The sequence below is a fragment of the Panthera pardus genome, unplaced genomic scaffold (assembly GCF_024362965.1).
Source record: "Panthera pardus isolate Hobbes unplaced genomic scaffold, ASM2436296v1 HiC_scaffold_22, whole genome shotgun sequence".
In the NCBI taxonomy this organism is placed as follows: Eukaryota; Metazoa; Chordata; class Mammalia; order Carnivora; family Felidae; genus Panthera; species Panthera pardus.
In genome coordinates, this window is record NW_026526788.1 from 28,905,445 (window position 1) to 28,922,557 (window position 17,113).

At 39.3% G+C, this 17,113-nt stretch overlaps 1 protein-coding gene across 6 annotated transcripts in view; it reads left to right on the plus strand.

Moving 5' to 3' along the window:
* Positions 1–17,113, plus strand: part of MYPN (myopalladin) — a 125,990-nt gene that overhangs the window by 87,957 nt on the left and 20,920 nt on the right. For all 6 annotated transcript variants that reach the window (XM_019444314.2, XM_019444312.2, XM_019444315.2 and 3 more), the window contains 6 exons: positions 1,039–1,629; positions 2,006–2,144; positions 12,316–12,537; positions 13,730–13,879; positions 14,789–14,871; positions 16,313–16,439. In XM_019444314.2, coding sequence (XP_019299859.1) covers positions 1,039–1,629; positions 2,006–2,144; positions 12,316–12,537; positions 13,730–13,879; positions 14,789–14,871; positions 16,313–16,439 — 1,312 coding nt within the window. The remainder of the gene's footprint in view (positions 1–1,038; positions 1,630–2,005; positions 2,145–12,315; positions 12,538–13,729; positions 13,880–14,788; positions 14,872–16,312; positions 16,440–17,113) is intronic.

Sequence of the window (17,113 nt, forward strand, 5' to 3'; positions counted from 1 at the left end):
ATTTTTAATAGATCTCATGTTCAGCAGATCACCTTCTATGTTCCAGAACATAGAACATAAAATCCGAAGAACATAAAATCATGGTGGACTTGGGACACCAAAGTCTCCTTTGTGGATCTTCCTATGGTTACTCGCTCGAGAGTCAATTCTTCTAACCAGAAGTTTAGCAGTCCTGATGGCTCTATGCATATACAATTTTTAGAGATTTTCATTTTCCGTTTTTTTCTTAAAAAATAATTAACCATTTTGTTAAGACAGACTAAATAGACTGTGAGACCTAAGTCAAATCATATAATGTTTCTGTGACTCAGCTTCCTATAAAAGAAGAAAGTACTCCCGGCTTGATCTTCTTTGTCCTCTTAGGAACAAGAAAAGGCTAAGCCAATGTTTATTTTTAGGGTGGCCATATAATCTACTGTTAAAACCATGCTATTTTTGAGAGTAAAAGAGCACGATTAATGATTATGCCAGGAAAACAGGCATAAACCAAGGTTGCCCAGGATGTATCGGGTCATATGGTCACCTTATCTATGATGCTTTGTTGTCAAGAGAGGATGAGAAACACCAAGACACATCCTGTGGCTTTATTAAGGTTTGTTTTAAAATGAGGCAAAATGAAGAATACAACACATTCAGTTACTTACATCAGTGTGTAGCTCACTGTCTTCTGTCCCAAAGCTGAGATACAGCCTGCTCCTATCAGAAGTTTAGGCACTCCTAACAGAGGACCATTGTTTCTATTTCTTTTTTTCTGATTTGTACGCATTCTAAAATTGGGCTGCTATGTTGCAGGGTCACAACACAGAGATTACAATGTGAATGAAGCCTTTTGGAGTTGTGCATTGTGGTGGTTCTTTCCCTTCTTAGAACAAAACAGATTTAGAAAGGAGAAACAACTCGCAAGGAATTGATTAGCTTATTTCTGGCAACTCTGGTTCTGAATCAGCATAAAGTTGTAAACAGCCTGTCTATGCATTTTCTGATGGGTGAGGCCGATGGTGACAGATTTCCCTTGTCTTTCCCTATTCTTGTGTGCAGTGATTCCAGCCAGCTACAACAGCTTCACAACCAAGTCTTACTGGAACAACAGCAGTTGCAAAACCCATCTCCTTCATCTCCTAAGGAGTTTCCTTTCAACATGAGTGTTTTGAACTCCACTGCTTCCCCGGCGGTGACAATGTCCAGCAAGCAGGTGAAGCCCCCTTCATCACAGACTTTCAGCTTGGCCCGGCCAAAGCATTTCTTCCCCTCTACAAATACCACCGCAGCAACTGTGTCCCCTTCCAGCTCTCCAGTGTTCACCCTGAGCAGCACTCCTCAAACCATTCAGAGGACAGTGAGCAAAGAAAGCCTCTTAGTTTCTCACCCCTCCGTGCAAACCAAATCTCTAGGAGGAGTTTCCATCCAAAACGAGCCACCCCCTCCAGCTCCAATAGAGCCAGCACAACCGCCACTCACATTTGCCATCTCCAGTGGAAACCAGTTTCAGCCCCGCTGTGTTTCCCCAGCTCCCGTCTCTCCCACCAGCCGGATTCAGAACCCAGTGGCTTTCCTCAGCTCCGTTCTGCCTTCTCTCCCTGCCATCCCACCCACCAATGCCATGGGGCTGCCTAGAAGTGCACCATCCGTGTAAGTGTCATTAAGGTTTCTGATGTAAACGATGTCACTAAAGAAAGGATTTATGTATACAATAGCTTGGTCTGGGACAGGACTCTCATTTAGTGGATTCCCAGATAATCCTATCTCTTAGACACTAAATGGATATTGAACACCTTAGAACAAAGGGCACGATTACTTTAAATAATTTTTAACAATTTAAGTATTGAAAACACCTCTACAAACACAGATTCTCTGTGCAGTGCTCAACTTTTGTACACAAGATGCCCTCCATAAGTGCCTGATGACTCCTAGTGTCTGATTGCCATTTCAGCCACTCTGATTTCTAGGCTTTTGGACACAGGCCAGGGTTTTTCATGGGTATGTCTGGTGTGAATTTATTTTACAGGCCATCGCAGGGACTAATGAAGAAAAATACAAAGTCTCCCCAACCACTGAATGATGATTACATTCGTGAAACTAAGAATGCAGTGATTCTTGACTTGGGGAAAAAAATGAATTTCAATGATGTCAGATCACACCAGCAGGTAAGATTGCCGGGCTCAAATGGTTTATTGGAATTTCATCATAAGAAATATAATTTCACTTAATTCAGTCCTTGGATGGTCAGGTCACCAGACCTCAGTGAGGCTGACCCTGCAGTCTTAGAAGGTAGAGCATCAGTTAACCAATGGTCATATAGGAAAGTCATCCACATAGATCTATAGTTCTTGATTACCCCAGTAGTTAACTCAATTTAACTGTTTATATGTGTTTATGTAGAATGGAATATGTCAAAGAAGGAGAGAGACTAGATAGTCTGTTGGCCATGCCAGCAATCCTTAGCTCAGTTTTGGCAAATACCATCACATCTCTGAAATATTTCAATATATAAGATGATCTAGACTTAAAAGAGCTCTGGGACTTCATGGTGTCCTTTATCGGACTCCTACAGTCTAACGTGCTAGAGGTCTGCTCACCCGTTCCCCTCATTCTTCACATTAGGTTGAATCATGTGAAATAGACATTAGTCAATATCCTGTAGTTCAACCCGTACAACTCCTTGCTTACTAGTAAGTGCTCACACTGGAGGAGCAAAAGGAAAGCCATAGGTGAGCATCAGATAAAAGAACAATAGACTATTTTGTTACCTGAGCCATTTATTTTTACATTTTATATCATGGTTAATTTTTAAATGTAGGTTTATATTTTAATAACCTAATTCTTGGTTTATTTCCCAAGGTGGGAACTAATCAAATCTATTTTGAAATATAACATAAGATTTCAGTCAAAACTATATGCCAAATATTGTGGAATTTGTGGCATAAGTGATCCCTGGAAACAAGGCTCCAGATTTCCCTGACCATATGCTGTTTTCTTTAGTGTTTCTGTCTGTTACCTCTAGTGGAGCCATGGATATACAGTATTTTACAATTGTGCTATATGTTGGGCAATTTTTACTAAGTAGATTCTCTTGAAAATGTACTGCTTAAAATCCTTTTAAAATTGACTTTAAACTATTGAATTGAAGAAGAATATTTAAGTTTGTTATAATTGAGTATGCTTCTCACATATTATTCCACCGAACTACATATGTTTCTGGGAGGCAACTATTCTTCTCTTCCATCTTCTAGATGGAGAAACGGAGGCACAGTTGTCAAATTGTCAGTGGCAGAACTAGAAATAGAGCCCTAGTCTCCAGGACACGTCACATTTTCCCTGAAACTCTGCAACCTTTTTCAGTTTTATGACAATTACCTTTAAGTCTCTTAAATGTTGCTCTGACACAAATTTGCTTTCCTATAATACTGTCATCACATTTGGGTTGTTAATCCTTCAAAGTGTCACTGAAATCAGAGCTGTGTTCAGCCTATGTCTTTTACAACTCAGAGAGGGAGCAATTAGAACCCTGTAAAAATGATAACAGGCCAGCACACAATCTTTTTGATTTTACTTTTTTAGTTACTCTGTAGGTAGATCCATGCTAATCCACCACCCAACTCATGGCAAAGTAGGTTTTTCTCCTAATTACCTGAAATGTAAGTAACGTGTAAATACAAACTTCTACGAGTTGAGTGTCATAAACCCAACAGAACTCATTATTAAACTTCCATCATGAAATAACCTCAGGGCTAATAGCAGAAACGGTTTCAAAAAGCATCTTACTACTGAATATCTGTGACATGCATCAGTGTTCTTCTGAGAATCATTACTCTGAGAATTGCTTTGGTGGTTTAGTTACAGAATTGGTCCTAGACTGAGTTCTATGCCATGGATAAGAAAACCAAGCTGCATAAATGCAATTCAGGAAACTAAGGTTCTAAGATGGAAAGCTTGCATTAGGTTGGTAGATTTTGATTCACAGCAAGTTTTGGGGAATAAAATGACGACCACTTTATAATACTGTCATTGTTGCGATGGTGAAGATGTGAATATTGTCTGCAATGTACCGTGGCCTGCTGGCTAGGGTTAAGAAAATATGCTTAGGAAGGTGGAAACCAATCATAAAGAAACACTTGCATATTGATAGCCATCTATATCCACAGTCTGGGGACCCGTAATCAAAATGATCAGTTTTTCTCCTTCCCATATTAGCCTACATATGTGAGGGGGGGAAGCAAATGATTTCTTCTGAAGCATATGCGTTTGTTTTATTTTGCTTTGAAAACTTTTAGGTCCAGAAATCTGGACTCTCAGGCCCTACTTTATTCCTAGCAAATGAAGAATAGCAAGTATTTGTGTGGTCTAGAATTATTACATTAGGCTGAGCATGAAAATAAATCTTAAGTCCTATACAATGTATACTGACTACAATTTCTTCCCCAGAACACGAACTTCTAAATTAATGTTTTAGAAAATGGGTTTTATTTGACATATCCATGACTTTGTATTTTTCTTTGTAATATTTCAGTATTTACCTTCTTACTCATTTTATATAACACTTGTAAATACCAATTAACATTTGCTGGTTGATTCCTAGAACATTGCATGATACAAAGGTGTCATCCTTTCCGATGTTCATATTTATTAAAATATTTAGCTTTCTAAACTGACAGTGAATTTTCTTTGAGTTGAGAGTAATCCAAGAAAGGTGCCCAAGTACTAGATTTTAGGCTGCATCATTCCTTACTTTGAAGAGTGTCATTCACCACCAGTGGATCTTCAGTGGACATCAATAAAACTTAAACGGTTTAGGTTAGCAAGGTGAATCTGAGAGGTCAAAGGAACCCAGGATCACAAAATGTAATAATGAAAGTTTCATGACCTTAATTCACACATGACTTAACATGATTTTATGCACCCAGTAAATATTTGGTGATTGTTAATTTCTAAACACACACTCGTGCACGCGTGCGCACACACACGCACACAAACACTCTCTCTCTCTCTCTCTCTCTCTCTCTCTCTCTCTCTCTCTTCTCTCAATGTCTTATTTCAACTTTCCTCCTTGACCTCATTCTGTGGAAACCTTCCCATCTCTTTTTTCTGCTCCTTTCTCTTTAAAACTGTCTGTGGTTGCCAGATCCTGCAATGTATGACAAAAGAAAAAATAAGTTCCTAATTCTTGCTATGCTTTTTGTTCATCTAATCTCCTTCTTCTCTAAGCTGCTTAGTCATTTCTTCTATTTAAACCATACCTCTTTCATCTCTTTCTATGAATTCTTTATGAAAATCCCTATTTTGTGACTCTTGCTATCCATTCCTTTTCTTTTTTTTTTTTTTTTTAATATTTTTTTTCAACGTTTTTTATTTATTTTTGGGACAGAGAGAGACAGAGCATGGACGGCGGAGGGGCAGAGAGAGAGGGAGACACAGAATCGGAAACAGGCTCCAGGCTCCGAGCCATCAGCCCAGAGCCTGACGCGGGGCTCGAACTCACGGACCGTGAGATCGTGACCTGGCTGAAGTCGGACGCTTAACCGACTGCGCCGCCCAGGCGCCCCTATCCATTCCTTTTCTAATAAGAATTCCACACAGCCATTGACCTCAGGTTGCTTACCTTGAGTATAATAGGACCCTAGGCTAGTGAAGTGTCCGTGGTCATCTGCCAAGGACCCATCCAGGATGCACCAGTCACAGTCTCCCTGGGAGCTGGGGTTCGTAGATGTCTTAATCATTGCTGCATCCCTGTTATGTCTGGCACAGACATAGTTATAGGATTTACATTAGTTTCAGATAAGATAATGAAACTTTTGACCATATAGAAAATTTTGGATTTGTTGCCTATCCATGGAAAGTAATTCACTTGACTGTATAGATTCTGATTATGCCTAATTGTGGATACTGCCCTATGATAATAATCCATGTCAATCAATGGATTAAAAAGATGAAACAGTGGTGCCTGGGTGGTTCAGTCAGTTGGGCATCTGACTTCAGCACAGGTCATGATCTCACAGTTTGCGGGTTCGAGCCCCTCGTTGGGCTCTGTGCTGACAGCTCAGAGCCCGGAGCCTGCTTCAGATTCTGTGTCTCCCTCTCTCTCTGCCCCTACCCCTCTTATGCTCTCTCTCTCTCTCTCTCTCTCCCTCAAAAATAAACATTAAAAACTTTAGTAAAAAAGATGAAAACACACTGAAATTAAACTCTGGTGTTAACTGAATGTTAGCTTCACACACAAAAAAATTCTCTCCTTTGAGCACAGACATAACTTACAAGCAGCTAATGCAGAAACTGCTGCTTTTACTCACAAAGAGAAAACTCAAGAGAAAATGGAGAAGGCAACATAAATGCAGCCCTGGAAATTCGAAGCCTGCATCTACCAGCAGTACAGTCTTTGTGCAGACAGTGCAGGAAGTACCTAAATGTAACTAAAACATATTGCTTTTGTTTGCAAATATCTTTTTTTTTTAATGTTTATTTATTTTTGAGAGAGAGAGAGAGAGAGAGAGAGAGAGCATGAGCAGGGGAGGGTCAGAGAAAGAGGGAGACACAGAATGGGAAGCAGTCTCCAGGCTCCGAGCTGTCAGCACAGAGCCCGACGCGGGGCTCAAATTCACGAGCTGTGAGATCACGACCTGAGCTGAAGTCGGACGCTCAACCGACTGAGCCACTCAGGCGCCCCTGTTTACAAATTTCTTTACAAAATCTGAGTCCCGTCAGTCATAACGTGGAATGACAACCTTGATTTATGTGTGATAGGGGTAGTTGGGATACCATTCCTGTTTCTGATTTCCCAAATATTTCATGAAATCTTTCATGGAAACCCCTGACCTACAGTATTCTTAGTTTGTTGCTCATTGTTAATTTATACATTTTATACCTGGTACATTAAGCAAATATGTCTAAAAAGAATTTTTTTTTTCTCCCAGTATCCCTTTACATTTATTCAATGGGACGGACTATTTCTTCTGCTCCTGGCAATCTCAAATATAAGGCAATCTCAAAAACAGTTTTGACTACATTTAGTTCCTATAAGCTTCTATGGTTACTTTGTTGCAAAATACAATCTTGATCTAGTAGTACAATATTCCCAGCCTATAGTAACTACTCCAATCCTTATTCAAAAATTAGAACCCACGCACAAACACCCCCATCCATACCCCACACCCAGGGACTATTACAAATGGTGAATCCAAAGACAGGAAGGGAAGTGTGGCCAACTTCTTCTCTTTTTTGCTCTCTCTTCCCCCACTTTACCAACTGCTGTCCCTGACTCCTTTACCCAGCCATGGAGAGACAAAAGTTGACCCCACAGTGGCTTTGTCTTGTATGTGGCCCACGCGTGCGTGACGGGAACCATCACAGGTCCTCCGCCCTGACACAATGCAGGAGTGAAGGTTACTCAGCCTTCAGCTTGCCTACTGACAAAAAGCTGCCTCACTCCTCACTCTGGCGCTTTTAGGCAGGAGTCAGATACTAACCCACTGTAAAAAACAACAACAACAACAACAACAACAACAACAACAAAGCAAGCTCTCCAAATGGGTCCATTTAGCCTCCCTCGCTGAGCTTGAAATGAAGGCAGGAACCCTTGGGCTGGAGGTGGGGGTAGGAGATGCAGAGACAGCCCTCTCCAAAGACCTCTCCCTGGATCTTCTCCCTCCTCACTCCTTTGTATCTCCATGGTGGTGAAGAGTTTCAGTCATCTAACCTGTCTGTAAGAACCTGCTTTGAAATTTCTGGAGAATAGTTTGTCTGCCAATCCACTTGTTTTCTGACATCTAGCCCATCTTAGTGTCTCAATAAAAACTTCCAGTTAAGATCTGGTTGCGACAGTATCCTCAGTACCTAATTATGAGTAGTATTTTTTAAGTAACTCATTGAGTGTTGTTTTCATGACCTCCCAATTAGCAGTGTTGACGAAATAATAAATACATAACCAATGTGAATACATTTATAGTAAAACAATATATGCATATTTTAGTCATATTGCCTCTGTAGTTCCTTGGATCAAATCCATTCAAACACTTGTAAATTCCACAAAATCAGGCCCCAACTTGGTAAAATCAAGTTTGGCATACATAGAGACAATGTGTTATTTATATTCTCAGTCAGACACTTAGGCCTCATATATACCATCCCTTGTGTTCCTGAATGTTAGGTATAATCATAACTTACCACCATGTACAATAACACTTCTTTGGGAAAATTACTTCATACTTTCAAAATAGAATTTCAAGAATTCATCTCTCCCCATAGTAAATAACTCTGACAGTATATTTAGCCAGGAAGTTACCAGCCCTTACAGCTCAGGCAGTAGAGGCTTCAGAGAAGGTTCTTTAGCTTAGAGCAAGGACTTCATTAAAACAATGGCTAGGGGCACCTGGGTGGCTCAGTTGGTTAAGTGTCCGACTCTTGATCGTAGCTCAGGTCTTGATCTCAGGGTGGTGAGTTCACACCCTGTGTTGGACTCCATGCTGGGCATAGGGAAAGAAAGAAAGAAAAAGTGGCTAGAGGTGATATGGAATGGACTGGGAATTTGGGGACTTAAGTGAAATAAGATGAGAAGCCTTAGAAGGTTAAGACCTTCTTTAATACAAGAACATGAAGTCTTGCCACCTTCACAAAAACTCTAGGGTTTTCTGAACCCTAGCATCTGTGTGTGTATGAGGTTTGAGATCTGTTTAAATGTAATTTTTAAAATAATAAAGTTCAGGACACCTGGTTGGGTCAGTCAGTTAAGTGTCTGACTCGATTTTGGCTCTGTTCATGATCTCTCGGTTCTTGAGATCAAGCCCAGAGTCAGGCTCTGCATTGACAGTGCAGAGCCAACTTGGGATTCTCTCTCCATCTCTTTCTACCCCTCCCCATTCATGCACACATTCACACTCACTCTCTTTTTCAAAATAAGTAAATAAAACATTTTTTAAAAATTTTCTTTTTAACGTTTATTTATTTTTGAGACAGAGAGAGACAGAGCATGAACAGGGGAGGAGCAGAGAGAGAGGGAGACACAGAATCTGAAACAGGCTCCAGGCTCTGAGCTGTTAGCACAGAGCCCGATGCGGGGCTCGAACTCATGGACCGTGAGATCGTGACCTGAGCCGGAGTCGGACGCTTAACCGACCAAGCCACCCAGGCGCCCCGTAAATAAAACTTTTTTTAAAAAAATAAATAAAATAATAAAAAGCTTCTGTTTAACACCTCACTTTACCTCATATAGTAATCGAATAAAATGAGTCATTGGTTTTAGTCCTAAATATCCTAGAAAATAAACAGATTTACTAAAAAGAAAAATAACATATATTTGGAAGCATAAATGCAATTCAACGAAGAAGAAATACGTATTCTTCATGTGATTTTTAAATTGGCAAGACTAAGAAATATTTCAAATTTGGGGGATCACTTAATATATTTATGGAAAATATAGTCATTGTGAAGTATTAGGTTGAATCATATAAAATTCTACATGTTGACCTACAAAAATGTCAGTTTCATATAGTTCAACCTAATAGATAGTTGGAAGCTTTAATTACTAACTTTCTAAAAGCTCCTATAATGTAGAAAATAGTCTAATGCTGTTAAACCAGGTTTCTTAATACTTTTAAACTAGGGTTCAAGTAAATAGAAGTGAGCAATTTTTTACTTTAACTGGTTTGAACTATCTGATTGAAAATTAATAAGCTTAACTGGAGATTAATCATTTTCTCTATCTTGAAAGAGCTGTGGATTTGTTTTGCTTACTCAGGGTGAGATGTGGCTGAGAGAGGATTTAAAATTTGTTTCAAGAAATTGAAACCAAGAAACATTTGATTCTGTGTTTTTCCTAAGTTCCAATTCTACACAAATTCAGGTGATAATATGTATAAGACAATAATAAAAGAACATGAGTAATGTGATTTAATAGCTTAAGAATACACCTTATGGGTCCTGAACTCAATTACTCTAACACTAAGGACAGATGTACATCAGCCATGTGCTTCCATATTCTATTTCAGGAGCATCCTACTGCCATCTCCAAGGAGCTCACCTAAATTACAAAATTATGGTTAATTAGAGTCATGAGCTTAACAAAAGGTCTCACTTTCAACACAAGCCCTGGCTCTGGATTCCTCAAAGATGCATAAATGGAACAAGCGATTGCCCTCCTCCCATGTCATTCACGTATTCACTCATTCTTCGTATACTCATTGAGCACATGCCATGAGGCAGACCACTATTCCAGGTGCTGCTGATACAGTGAGAAGCAAGATAAACAAGATCTCTGCTCTTGTGGGGCTAACATTCTAATCCTTAGAGATATTTAATCACTCAATCAACAAACAAACAAGAAATATACTAGATAGCAACCAGTACTGTGTAGAGAATTAGAATGGGGAGTTAATTTAGATGAAGTGGACTGGGAAGGCTGCTTTAGGGAAGTGACATTTAAGCTTCATCGAATAAGGCAGAGAGAGGGAGTGACAGGAATTCAGGACAAGTCCTAGATTTAGGATTTAACTTGGTACACTCAAAATATAGTCTGAGGACCCATGACAGTCTGCAAGCTATCACCTCTCTACCTTAACATAAGAACAGGAACTGAGTGTAACCATCAAGAAATTTTTATAGTGGGCGCCTGGGCGGCTCGGTTGAGCACCCAACTCTTGATTTTGGCTCAAGTCATGATCTCATAGTTCGTGAGTTTGAGCCCTGCACTGGGAAGGAGTCAGCGCTGACACTGTCAGTGCAGAACCTGCTTGGGATTCTCTCTCTCTCTGTCTCTCTCTCTCTGTCCCTCACCCACTCATGCTCTCTTTCTCAAAATAAATAAATAAACTTTTAAAAAATTTGTAGGGGCGCCTGGGTGTCTCAGTCGGTTGGGCGTCCGACTTCCATTCAGGTCATGATCTTATGGTCCGTGGGTTCGAGCCCCTCGTCGGGCTCTGTGCTGAGAGCTCAGAGCCTAGAGCCTGCTTTGGATTCTGCGTCTCCCTCTCTCTCTGCCCCTCCCCCGCTCAAGCTCTGTCTCTGTCTCTCTCAAAAGTAAATAAACATTAAAAAAATTTTTTTTTAATTTAAAGGAAATTTTTATAGCAATTTGGAAGAGAAATTTTATACCTATTGAATATAATAATTTTGTACACGTCTTAAATTTCATTTTGCTAGTAATTCATTTTTATTTTACTTTGTAAAACTACACATCGGAAATTTTTAAAAACCTGACTTTCACCAAAGACAGTGTGAGAAACACTGTTTAACTACTTAACTAAATAGATTAACAGTGGCACCATTTCCTGAGATGGGGAAGAGTAGGGTAGGTGCATCTCTGGGAGACAGAAATCAAGTGTCTGGATCATGCTCAGTTTGAGATGCCCATTGGGCACCCAAGCCATGATATAGAATCAATCACTGGGTGTATGACTCTCATGATGTAGAGCAGATCATCGGGTATATGAGTTCTGGGGAAAGACCAGACTTAAAGATATGGATTTGAAGTCATCAGCATACAGAAGGTATCTGAAGCTGTGAGATAAGATGAAACCACCTACCTAGGATTAGGAGCTAGCAAAAAGACTGATAAGGAGCAGCTAAAGAAAGAGAAGAGAAACCAATATGATGTTGTGAAAACAAACAGAAGAAAATGTTTCAAAAAGGAGAAAGTAGCCATCTTTGTCTAATGCTGCTGAGAGGTCAGGTAAGGTAAGAACAGATAAGTGACAACTGGATTTTGCAAATTTGGAGACCCTGACAATAGTAATCTCAGTGGAACAATGAGAACATAAACCTAATTGGAGTACATTAGCAAAAGAGTGGGTGACAAGGAAATGATCCCGTAACAATAGAAAATTATTTCAAGTAGTTTTGTTGTGGTGGGAGTAGAGAGATGCAATGAAGATGGATATGGTGTCAAGGGAGATTTATTCAAGACAGGTTTCAGGAAGTATGCAGATGGGAATGTCCAGTAGAGATAGGAAGTTGGTGATGCAGGCGTACATCAGAATGCAGTTCAGAATAGTTTTGCCATATTATCAAATAGGAAGTTCTACATATTGAAATAGACATTAATAGTAGTAATGGAAATTACATTCCATCTTCATTTCTCTACAGGATGCTACTGGGGCTCCATACTCAAGGTGAGGAATCAGGATTCACTCAGGCAGTTTGGGATTATAGTAGAGACATTGGCATCTCCTTTAGTGCTCCATGGTGAGGAACCGGAAATGGAACATGCCCGGTTTATTGGGTTTCCATGATATAAATCTGAATCTTAAAAAGTTCCATCCGTAAATTATACTGATAAATACCTTCTTTCTCACCCATAGAACTTAAATTTAAACATATTTGCCATTTTGACAGGAGTACAAAATTTCAAGCTTTGAGCAGAGGCTGATGAATGAAATAGAGTTTCGCTTGGAACGTACCCCTGTTGATGAATCAGATGATGAAATCCAACATGATGAGATCCCCACGGGCAAGTGTATAGCTCCCATCTTTGACAAAAGACTCAAGCATTTCCGTGTTACAGAAGGCTCTCCAGTGACATTCACCTGCAAAATTGTTGGGATACCTGTTCCAAAGGTAGGGGAAGATGATCAGCCAGTTGGCCAACAAACAGCACACAACTGTAGACAGTGCCTTTGAGAAAATCCTATCAGATTCTAGGGATGTATCTACAGACGGAATAAAAATCAATACCAGAAAATTAACAAGGCCCAGATAATTTAACTAAAAAGAGATAGTCATGGATAAGATCGTTAAATAATTAGGCCAAAAATAAATCTGATTTATAAGTAAGTTAGAATTTTAATAAGAGTTTAAAATAAACTTCTTAGTCATAATCCTCCATTTTGGGTTATTGATTCCCTCAACCACCAAACTCACCAAATTGATGTTTTTCTTTTTTTTCTTTCTTTTTTTTTTTTTTTTTTTAGCATTTATCTAATACCCACAAAGTGCCTGTTGTTGCACAAAGTGAACTATATTTGTATCATTACTATTAGGTGGGTAAATGCTGAAAATGTCATATCGTTATCACTGGCTGCTGAAAAATCTTATGAGTCACCAGATTTTTTTGGCAATCATCTGAAAGAAGGATTTACACCCGGTGTGGCTGTGGTAGGGGATCTCTCCACTCTACTTTCACAAACATTAGCATGCTGTTATCATGTATGGTTAGGTAACGAGGAAATGTAGAGGAGAACAGCTGCAATCAGTACTTTAACCCTCCTGTCTTTGAGAGATCTCCTTGATCCATGCAGAACCCAACATGAAAAAGATACTTATTTAAATTTTAGCCAGATGAGAAATTTCACAAGTGCATCCTGGCCTCATTCCACTTGGTATGATAAACCATACTAACCTTTCAAGTAAGGTAAGCTACTGTAGACCCTGAGATCTGAAACTGCAGAAGACTTGAGCTTGTAAATAGGACAATGGGGAAAAATTCAGCCTCCTGGTTTTCATTCTTTTGCCCCTGGAGACATGTCTGGTCCTTGGGGTGGCTTGTTAAGCAATTATGAAATACGATAAAAAGAGCCAAAAGCTTGATCTCAATCCTAAGTTATACAGAATTTTGACCTAAGCGCTGTATATGTACAAATTCAGCAGTATATTATACAGTCATTTGAATATATTTTATAATTTTTTTCTAAGTGCTTTAGAAGAGATGGGTCACTTGTAGAGATGGCAATCTGCCCTTGCCTCACCCTACTTCCTACTTTAAAAGATGTACAGAACAGTGTAGATTCTCCTTGATTATCTTTCATTGCAGGTTTACTGGTTCAAAGATGGGAAGCAGATTTCAAAGAGAAATGAGCACTGCAAAATGAGGCGAGAAGGAGATGGGACCTGCTCTCTGCACATTGACTCCACCACCAGTGACGACGATGGCAACTACACTATCATGGCTGCCAACCCCCAGGTGCAGAAGCAGGGTCCTGCGCTGTGCCGCACTCTGAGGGAGGAGCAGTTGATGTCATTGAGAAGTGCGAGTTACTAAGCATTGCTGAGGAAAATGAATAGAAGCATTGTGATTGTGTGTAACTAGAGCACAGTATCACAGCTTAAAATGACCATTGATGGGTCATTCAACCCTTCAGACTTTGTCAAAGGACATTAGTAGTATCTGTTCGCTGTGTCCCAGATGTATCAGGCTAAATCTTGTGCTTATCAACTCATTGATTCTCTTGAAAAGTCTCTAAATCATTCTATCAAAAGATTTGTTTTGTTCTTTAGAGAACAAGCAAATTACTCCAAAAAGGCTTGTAAATATTCCTCAAATCCATAATGTCTTTTTTTTTTTTTTTTTGGTAAAAGTTGGAAAGCCATAATCTTTCACTTTCCTTTTCTGAATGAGATCAAGGATCAAGACTTAAAATTCCCTTAAGAGATATGGCAGAATAAATATCTTCAACTACTATTAGAACAGAAAATATACAACTATAATTTCTACTCTCACCCACTCTTCTTATTAAAATGTTAGTTTTGAGGATAATCTCTATTGAGAAAAGTATAATATACTTGTCCAGGGTCTCTGCATGTTGCTGCAGATAATGTTAAGTGCACAAGAATTCAAATTTTTTTACATCTGTGCTCTGTTCATTTCCAAGCTCAAAATGAAAGTCATCACAATATTCTTAAAAATCCCCCCTGAAATATTAACAGTGATCTAACGAGTCATATTTTATTATTTTCATTCCCACCCCCAAGTTTTCTTTCTCCTAATAGTTTGCCAAAACGTTCATAATGTTCTGGCACAGAAAAATTTATATAAACTGAAAAAAATGTGGAAGTCTTCTTATTTTTAATCTTGTTCATTTTTGTTTCTCAGGGGAGAATCAGCTGTTCTGGCCACTTGATGGTACAAGGTTTGCCCATTCGTAGTCGACTAACATCTGGTGGTCAGTCTCACAGGTAAAGACAGTAAGAATCTCCCTTCTCTAGCCCTTCCCAAGCATCCACCCACCACAATGAGCATCTAAGTGTTGGGTCTACAAATTGTTACCTAAAATGTAGCCCCTCGCCTGCAGCATCAGCATCCCTTGGGAACTTGTTGCAAATGTGGAATCACAAGCCCACCCTAGACCTACAGAGTCATAATGTACATTTTAATAAGATCCCGAAGTGATTTAGAAGCACATTATATTTGAGAAGCACTGGTCCGTGGCACACTTTTTTTTTTAATTTTTTTTTTAATGTTTATTTATTTTTGAGACAGAGAGAGACAGAGCATGAATGGGGGAGGGGCAGAGAGAGAGGGAGACACAGAATCGGAAGCAGGCTCCAGGCTCTGAGCCGTCAGCCCAGAGCCTGATGCGGAGCTCGAACTCACGAACTGTGAGATCGTGACCTGAGCTGAAGTCGGACGCTCAACCGACTGAGCCACCTAAGTGCCCCTGTGGCACACTTTTAATGGCTCAAAATTTGTAACCATTAGTAGTAGCAGTACAGGTAATATGTAAAACCAGAGTCTTTGAATTAAATTGCCATATTTTCCTTAATAATATATAAACTGTTAATGATTATATGTATATAGATTGATTAGTCTTGTTGTTGTTGTCCCCAATATAACAGTTGCCTCTAACATAGCAACTGGCTTTCTTCCTCCATGATTTTACTAACCACTAAGAATTAAGAGCCTGGCTTCCCCTTGAGTCTTATGGTGCCACTAAGTCTTAGCAGAGCATTCCACAGTTGCTGACATGGATGAATTATATTTGACTTACCAAAGGAGCAAAAATAGTGACCCACGTTTCAGATACAGTATTTCATCACCACTGCAACTATACCTTCTTCTTCATTTTTTTTTTCTTCAAGAACAGCTGTTACTGTGAGTCCGTCTTAACCAGTTTAAGTTCATGATCATCTTTAATAGTCTGCCATAATTTATAGCCAGGTTAAATTTTATTACTTAGAGACACAGGGATTGCAGCTGCCTTGTTCTGGGTAATAAACAGGACTTGTTTTTTGGCTCTCATTTGAGATTCAGCTTGAATACTGATTTATTTGTTTATTTTGAAACTTTTGAACAACTGGTCAAAGCCAAGGCAAGAAGAGCTGAGCCACTTAACCCAGGATGACTTCAAAGAGAAAGAAGCTAAAGCCTGTTTATTTGATTACAGATCTCACAAGATAATCCTACGTGTATGAAATGCTTACCACTTTGTTTTTTACCTCAGCTCCACACTATTATTTGTTATTTATTATTTGTTTACGGTAGAGCGACCTCCTTCCCCACCCCACCCCCCAAAAAAATATCTGTTCTCTAGGCTCTATAGCCCAGCCTAAATGCCTGCTGTCATAAGTTTATAAATTGGTTTCTATGTTTAATGCCTGAACATGCTTGTTTTTATAGAGGAAGGTCCCGAGTACAAGAAAGAGACAAAGAGCCCCTACAGGAACGCTTTTTCCGGCCACATTTCCTGCAGGCTCCTGGGGATATGGTAGCTCACGAGGGGCGCCTGTGTCGACTGGACTGTAAGGTAGACTCTAATAGCCATCCTTGGTTCCAGATCTGTTCACATTTTGCATTTGTTCATTTGCACTTACTTTTGTTTGTATTTGTTTTGTGTTTATTTTTTGTTTTGGGTTGGTTTTTGTTTTGTTTTGGGAAAGGGGGACTGGGGAAGGGAGATAGATCACTTCTTTTCTCAAAAGGCTTTTACAGAGCATTTAATACCAGACAAAAGAATTTCATGAAATTTTTAAATCTTTACATCTTAATAAGATTTCATTGGGAAAAAATTACATTGGTATTGTATCAAGTTAACTCTGAATTTGTAAAAGACAACCAAAGAGGTGATTGATTGCTATAATTTAGACATTTTCCATGTGGTGCCCGGAAAGTCTTTATTACTATAAAGCCAAAACTGTGATTTTTGTATCCTTGAGGTGAATTGCTGTGATATATAGACTTTGAAAAAAATTATAGTCATGAAAAGATGGCTCCAAGGTGGTTTATGAAAATCAAAGCCGGTTTCTCATACTAATCAACAGCCACCACCTTTAACTATTCTACATTCTAATTCTTCAACCAGAAACTATATTCAGTCGAGCAACATGGAGATCTCTCAGTATGAAGAGAAACTTAAGTCACCTCTTTCACCCCAAAGATCAGAATGCTGTGGAAATTTTAGATGCAAATTAGTAAAGGCTT